The sequence below is a fragment of the Berghia stephanieae genome, chromosome 2 (assembly GCF_034508935.2).
Source record: "Berghia stephanieae isolate SIO BIC M18660-M18661 chromosome 2, UCSD_Bste_1.3, whole genome shotgun sequence".
NCBI lineage: Eukaryota > Metazoa > Mollusca > Gastropoda > Nudibranchia > Aeolidiidae > Berghia > Berghia stephanieae.
This window is the reverse complement of record NC_088361.1, coordinates 100,134,952-100,143,455: the sequence shown is the minus strand read 5'-3', so window position 1 is coordinate 100,143,455 and position 8,504 is coordinate 100,134,952. Positions and strand designations below refer to the sequence as shown.

At 39.0% G+C, this 8,504-nt stretch overlaps 1 protein-coding gene across 2 annotated transcripts in view; it reads right to left on the bottom strand.

Annotated features, from left to right (window-relative positions):
- Positions 1 to 2,123, bottom strand: part of LOC144966040 (solute carrier family 23 member 1-like) — a 35,572-nt gene extending 33,449 nt beyond the window's left edge. Inside the window, exons 1-2 of one of the 2 annotated variants that reach the window (XM_078902041.1) lie at positions 1,720 to 2,123; positions 668 to 825 (exon numbers count right to left, since the gene is read on the bottom strand). In XM_078902041.1, coding sequence (XP_078758167.1) covers positions 668 to 825; positions 1,720 to 1,941 — 380 coding nt within the window. In that variant the 5' untranslated portion in view covers positions 1,942 to 2,123. The remainder of the gene's footprint in view (positions 1 to 667; positions 826 to 1,719) is intronic. The other variant, XM_078902042.1, reaches the window with a different exon arrangement.
- Between the last annotated feature and the right edge of the window lie 6,381 nt (positions 2,124 to 8,504).

Genomic DNA, 8,504 nt, shown 5'->3' with positions numbered 1-8,504 from the left:
ACTCAGGTGGAAATGGTTTGACAAAGTGCTAAATGCTGACCTATGGACAAGAACAAACCAAGAACAAATGGGTGTCCAGGTCAGACGCAGAAAGTGGCGATGGGTTGGCCATACCCTGCGGAAAGAGCCCTTTATTATAACCAAGCAGTCTCTCGAATGGAACCAACAGGGCAAGAGGAAACGGGGTCGTCCAAAACAGACGTGGAGGAGAAGCCTTCACCAAGACTTGAGCGTCTCCAATCTTACCTGGAGTGAGGCAAAGGTCTGCCAAGGACAGAAGAAGATGGAAGAGTGCTGTTTAGGCCCTATACTCCGCCATGAGCCAAGAGGCATAAGTCAGTTAAGTCAAGTCACCGTCGTTACAACGCCCACTTCTAGGCAAGAGATTAGCTAGTCCGAGGCTAGAAAGCGTTCATGAAATCCGATTTTTTAAGTCATTTGCTTCGCTTGGGCTTAAGACTAGTTAGTCATTTACTAGATTAGTAAATAAATAAATCTAGTCATCGTTCATGAAAACGGACCCAGGACTTACAGAAAAGATGGTGACATAAAACTTATTATTTTTCGTCTTGGGTAAAAAACTTACAATTCAACTGTTGGGATAACAAGTAATCTTGTATAATATAAAAGCGTATGTGTCATTTCAATAAATCAATACCTTACATACCTGACTCCAAAGGTGACCATAAGAAATGTAGAGAGTCCTACAATGAACAAGATAGAGCTGAGGACCTGTAATTTCAGTTCTTCATCTGATTGCATGCAAACCAACTCTGATATTATCAGGGTGGTACTTAAGGGGTTTGCCATCAATAACAATACTTGCTGAAAATTCATAAGAACAACAATGATATGATTCAAGTTTCAAGATTCAAAGTTTATTTTATGCAGTTTGCCAATTGTATAGAATATAATAAGTCACATTCAACATTATCACATTGTAAATAAGCACAAATCAAATAAACTGAGTGCTAAAAAATGGAAAAGAAAAACAATTTGATCATGGAGATGATGATAGGAATGGTGAAGATATTGGGATGATGACGAAGAAGGTGAGGATGACTATGATGATACTAATATTAATAATACCAATGATGGTGCTAATGATGATGATGATGATGATGATGATGATGATGATGATGATGATGATGATGATGATGACGATGATGATAATAATTCAATTCTCTCCTCTCTTCTATAAATAAAATTTATTTTTGGGCTAATAGAAGGGGTTTTATTTTGTATTTAATACAAAATAAAATCCCTTCTGTTAGCCCAGAACGATGCTGCCAAGCTTATTTATAGTCAGAGAGGAGAAATCAGTCTGCATCGGGTTTGCTAAGAGAACTTCACTGGCTTCCCGTTGAGAAACTTATAAGATCTGTACTATTGTTTTTAAATCATTGCACTCAGATTGCCCTGGATACATTAATGACATGCTTACATTGTTGTCACCTTGCTGTTAAGCGCTTTGAGCTTGTTAAGGCGCTATATAAAATCCATATTATTATTATTATTACTATTATTATTATTATTATTATTATTATTATTATTATTATTATTATTATTATTATTATTATTATTATTATTATTATTATTATTATTATTATTATTATCATCATCATCATTATTAATATTAAGAGAGAAGAGGAGAAGGAAGAGGAGGAAATCTAAGGATTAAGAAAAGCTAAACAAACAAAATTTTAAAAAGTCACTCACTTGAAAAGCAAAAGCAACGGTCAAATATGGCGGGGGATTTTGACTGACGCGATAGATGAGGGGCTTTATTTCTACGGGTTCTAATTCGATAGCGATCTTATTTTCAGTTAGTATCTCATTGGTTGGTCTTGATTCAGATTTTTTAGATTCCATGTCTCCGTTCAGCAGAGGAAACCCTGTGTCCGGTAATTCGTGGTCATCTGTATTTTGGTGAGAATTCATCTTCGAAGTCAATGTCAATGTTAAAAAAAGTTCCTTTTTTTTTAGATTTCAATGAATGAAATTACAAAACCAATGTACACTAATAATGCCAAGTAAATTGTTCTTCTCTCTAGTTTATAATCCTAATCCTAAAATATCATTTCAAAATCACACCTGTCTTTCACACATATTTCACCATCGTTACAAAACAATAATTTTCCATCCCTGATTATAATCACGCAAATGAATTTACACCAATGACATCAGCTAATTAGTTAACGTACTTCACCCTTATTTTGGTCACACTGACTTTGAATCGGCACTGTGACTTGAATACTAATGCATCGTACATTAATCTGATTCATTTTTACACGACCAGATTCCGATTTTAAAACCAATCAACCATTTATTATGACTCAAAACAGGGATCAACATTTTAGTTTAATAGGTAAATATTATTATATATGTAAAATATTATAATTATATAATAGACTGTGTATGCCATATTTTTTACAAGTTTACTTCAGTACGGCCTAAGCAATTATACATTAGCAGCGTAATTCACATTGCAGGGTCAGGCATAAATAGGCAGAATTTGGTTTTAATTTGCATTTCATTATTTTTACATTTTACGTAATTTTCGACTTCAATTTGTATTAAGTTTGAGAAAATGTGGCTATAACTTGGTTCCGTTATGAGACCTGCATATATGTGCACGTTGGCCATAAGAAATAAAGAACCACTTGGATGAATCTAAGATATTAAACAACGTCCATCATGATTTCGTTGTTCAACGTTGATGTCTTAAGTTACTGTAACTCCTTAGCGGTTTAAAGCAATAAGTATTAACTCAAGCGGCTCAAGACTTTTTCCACTGAGATACAGGTTTCTCAACACGTACTGTGACCTCCAATATTCCTAAGCAGCAGTGGCTGGAAATGATCCGTCTGCAACTCCTACCTGACCTTTGCCTTCTTGCTACACTCGTCTGATAACAGTCCAGTCTAGGGAGTGAATACCTCCATATAGACGTCTATATCTTTTTGGTAGCAGTAGCCACTAATGGTCTCAAACTATAATATTATTATGGCCATTCCAGGATGCAGCATCAACTTCTAATGGTCTCACACTATGATATTATTATGCCCATTCCAGGCGGCAGCAGCAGCTTCTAATTATCACGTCTCACACTAAAATATTATGATAGTCTATCCAGGTAGCGAACCCGCCCGATGGTCTCGTTACAACACAGCGCTCGACCAGATGCTCTGCGGTTTCTGGTTCTCAAACAACCCATCGCCTTGCCATGGTTGGAGGGCGGGGGGTGCTAAATGCATATTGCAGGGGCAAAGGTTAACTCCGATGGATTGTCAAGAGACCATCCTGATAGACAAGCCCTACAAGGGTGCCTTGAATCACAGGAAAAAAAAGAGGTCCTCTTTTTTCGTGTGCCTCGAACGGTCAGTCCGGGTGTACATGAACTAAATGGCTATCCAAACCGATGTCCGAATGGCTTTGGCCATCCCGGGCCCACATGTTTTTCTTTTGATACAGGCAGCGAACTCATTACCCCAGAGCTACCTACTTGAATTTTTTTTTTTTTTGATTGTAGTTTCCAAGGGGAAAAAAGATAAAGTCACTTTAAATATCATTACAAATAAATAATTTGCCTTCAGTAAGATCAAAAAATGCACCTAAGTCCTAAATATAGTTTCTAAGCATCAAACTTTCCTTTTCAACAAGAATTATTGAGTCTTAGAGGCGAATGCAAATCTCTAGTTGGAGCCGAAAATTCGTATTTCTGCGAATTTTTCGTAGTAATAGCCAGGTAAGTCTGATTACCGCAGTTGGCAGCCTCGTCACAATGTAATGCTCAACCAAATGTTCTGCGGTTTCGAGTTTTTTGCAACAACGTATACATGTGGGGACAGGTGGAAAGTTTCAACTGATATAAACCGGTGTCCGAATGGCTTCGGCCATCTCGGGTACTTACAATCCTATCATGATCTTGTTAGCGACCTCTTTCCCCATTCACCTTTACTTTAAGAACGTCTTTTGGTGCAGAACGCATATTAAGTGCACTAATGAGTATTCCCTTAAATTTGCACGATAATAAATGTATTTCTATCATTGCAGGTAGTAATACAGACATTGAAAAGCGCTTTGAGTACGTTTAGTTACTGGTGCGTTGTATCCGGCTGGCGGGTTGTGAGCATTTTGGACAAACTCACAGCATAAATAGTCATTCCTCACATACAGAGAGGATAGATCAGAAGGAAAGAGAGAGCGAGACGGAGAGAGAGAGAGAGAGAGAGAGAGAGAGAGAGAGAGAGAGAGACGCGTGCGCGCGCACACACACACACACACACACACATAAGCACACATACACACACGTGCGCAATAAAATAAATGCTACACACAAAATTCTGAATTATCTACCGCCCTCCTCCCCAAAGTGATACATAAAAACAAAGCAACCTTTAATACATTAAAATTGACAATAACTATGGGATAAACAAATTTATGATATTTAAGATTTTGTCAGTTTTTATTATTTTATAATAATTTTTAATTAAGGCAAAACTGGGTTTATTTGTTTTGAAAGTTCACTGCAATAAAGATTGATTCATATATATTTTAATATTGGCATTGCATTTCTATCGCTCATTTTGACTATATTATGTGTTTTGAATGTTGATGTATTCGTCTAAATATATATTTTTTAATACCCAGGCCATCATATCTAATGCCCCTCTTAATTAGTATCAATTTTATTAGTTAGGTTTATTATCAAACATTTTCAACATGTTGTTTAGGGGCAGTAGCAGTAGAATGGCTTTGTGTCATTTACTGCTTCTGTATCATCCGTTATCTATCGGATTTCTTAATATTTTAATTGTATTTGTTTTTATTTTTAAACAATGAAATATTGAATAGATAGAATTATGTATGTTGCCTGAGGAGTTCGTGGAAGGTGAGGGGTTAATTGGACAGTAAGGGGATATATTGGGTTGGGGAAGTGTTGGATTCTGTGGGCTTTGATTGGTTGAAGTTGGAAGTCTGCAGCCTATTAGCCGGTTGGAATATTTCAAAATTCTATAAAATGGGATTGCAGTCTTTTGGATATGCACGGGTGGGAGACATATTATTAGTGGAAGGGAGGTTAGGTCTAACTTTAGGTGGGGGCGGGGAAGGGGGGGGGGGGGGTTGCCGGAGGGGGAGGTTTCTAAAGTGTTTCCATTGGCGGGTTGCTGCGTGCAAGGACAAATCGTCTTGCAGGCTTATTCATTTGTTCGTGGTCGGTTGTTATTCTTGGGCTATTGTTGAATTATAGGGACAGATGAAAGTGGCGATGAAGGTGGTTATGTTTTAAAGAGAACATTTTATTAATTGTTAGTAACCTAATTCCTTGCTCCCTAAGGAGTCCAAGGGTGGCCACCCACTTTCCCGCTCTCTAACCGAGCGCCATTCGTTGCTTTAATTACTGTGCACGTGGTCTTTTCCCTATGCAGCATGGGTTATTATATTACACTATGAAATGGTTATGGATTTCTTTTAAGTTAGAGTCAGGGGGAGGGGGGGGGGGGGGGGGGGGGGGGGGCGGTTCGTGACTGTGGGCTAAAATGTACAAAATGTACGTTTTTAATATTATAATTATTATTTCTTCCGAGTCGGCCTCGACTGATCCCGTCTGCACACATGAGGTCCATGACAGTCTAGGCGCCGTTTCAGTCGCGCTTCAGGCGGGTGGGGCGAGACCAGACCCCTCCGGCATGCTGCGCGGCATACGCATTGCCCCGCCTTTCTATAGATAGAATGCGCTTGGCCAAGGAGTTCACAACATTGCCATCCGGAAGTATAGAATGCGCTTGGCCAAGGAGTTCACAACATTGCCATCCGGAAGTATAACGGACCAACACACAAACTCTGTGTAACCATGAACTTTTATAGTCTGGTTAATACAGTTTAGTGAGAACAACTCACAAACGCGGATGGCAAATAACAATAACAAAGGCCTGAATGACGTCATCTGCATACTATCTATAGTTTAATGAGAATTACTCATAAACATGGATGGCAATAAAACAATAACAAAGACCTGAGGTACGTCAACTTCGAACTATCTACACTGGTTCGGTACTGCTGAATACCGAAATCCACCCCAGTGGGGATTGAACCAGAGACTATGGGAAGTGGGCACCAGTGGGGATTGAACCAGAGACGGTAGAAGTGGACACCAGTGGGGAGTAAAACAGATAACAGACAAATAATAGTAAACCCCAATGGGGATTGAACCAGAGACTATGTGAGGTGGGCACCAGTGGGGAGTAAACCAGATAATATGGGAGATGGGCACCAGTGGGATTGAACCACAGACTATGGGAGGTGGGAACCCATGGGGATTGAACCTAGGCTATAGGAGGTGGGCACCAGTGGGGAGTGAACCGGAGACTATGGGAGGTGGGCACCAGTAGGGAGTGACTCTGGACTATGGGAGGTGGATACCAGTAGGGAGTGAACCCGGGATTATGAGAGGTGGACACAATTGGGGAGTGAACCTGGGACTATGGGACGTTGACACCAATGGAGGGTGATCTCGAGACTACCCAATGTTGGCACCATTGGAAAGTGAATCTGGGACTGTCGCAGGTGGACCTTGAGATACTTGGTTTGAATCCAACTCTGTGAGATGAATCAATAGCATCATACAACATGTATGACGAGACATAACGTCTGTTCAGTGATGTTACAATTTTAAAACTAAGGGACACGTCGCTATTAACGGCAAATTATACATTTTGCACTTGAGTACAGTGAGATAATATGAGTAAAGAACCTTTTCTCAGGATTCATCTAATCGCCGCTAAAAGCGATATCGAACCATAGGCGTTCCGGTCCGAAGTGCGTTAAGCATGGAATGACCCTTAATATTATCACATCAGTATAGAATCACACATAAAAATTCTAAGAAATTGTAACTACAATATCAGATAATAATAGATAACCAAGAATCATGAATAATACCCCCACCCCCTCCGACGTGACATAAATTTAGAAAGCCCATGATTCCCAATACCAAAAATCATGCTCATTTAAAAAATGAGTAGTACCTCATTACCTGGATTGAAAGAGCTTTAACACTATCATTGTGAAAAAGATATATGGCAATGTCACCTTGTGGATAATGTGTTTCGCCTTACACATGCAGTGTCGCTTTTACAGTGGGATCTACGTGCACATATTTGCAGGATTGATAACCGACCGCAATTATTGGCTTGTTTAATATTTTTTGTAATGGACAACACCTAATGCTGATTTGAAACTATTTTCGTTTTTACACCAATTAGGCCATACTGATTTGAGTTATAAGACCTGCAAATAAGTAGGCCTCGATTGGGATACATTTTAAAGCGGTTTGAGCACATTTAGTGTATATTCTGCGTCATTAAATTTGATATGCTATTATAAAATCGGCAATGTTATGAAATAAGTATGGTTAGATAAGCAACAAACTTCAAAATTCATTGTCAGTCATATAACTTAAGAGAAGACACCAGAACGAATTTACCATTTACGACCAATATAATCTAATATTTAATTTTAGTCAGGAAAAGTTTATATAAAATTTCAACAGATTAAGATGTCCCTCCAACATGTTTCAGATTTCCGATGTGGCCGTTTATATAGACTGAACGAAATCGACGTCACTTAGCCAGCCATTTTTATGAGTGGTTCTCACTATTTTGTATTAATCAGACTATAGATAGAATGCGCTTGGCCAAGGAGTTCACAACATTGCCATCCGGAAGTATAACGGACCAACACACAAACTCTGTGTAACCATGAACTTTTATAGTCTGGTTAATACAGTTTAGTGAGAACAACTCACAAACGCGGATGGCAAAAACAATAACAAAGGCCTGAGTGACGTCATCTGCATACTATCTATATACACGTAAAAGTTTACACATTGTTTTGTGTGTTGGTACGTTATATCCGGCTGGCAGATGTTATGAAACTAAACGAACAGCATCAATAAACCAAAATGCACAAAATGTTCACAGAGGGTTTGACCGTAGCATTCATTATCTTATTTACAGCCTCACATTAAGACTTGTATATTGGTGTTTTTTATAGATGAGTGCACCATGTCGTGAGCTGTCGTTAGTAGTGCACAAGGGAACAAATTATGATTCCATTAATTGAACCATTGAATACCACTTACGACTTCTTTTCTTTTCGTAATCGTGACCTTCTATTTGGACGTAATTTTTTGTTCAGTGTCAGGCTATGATTTTTACCAAGGCTAAGTTAGACACCGGGTCCAAAGTCAACAGCGGTTTCGACCAAATTGAACAAGACAAACGGTCTGCGAGGTTCCAATGACATTTCATATTTTTACAAGGGCAACACTGTCTTGGCAATTACTCATTAGTTGGAGTGGTGGATGGCGTCGATTGTAGAGGGTCCCTCTCGTGACCGGGCGGTGGTGCCGTTTTCGGGTCGTTTGCTCGAATCCTCATCGCCGCTAAAGTTTTTATGCTCTATTGTCTTCTGGCACTGTCCTACTCACTTAATTTCTT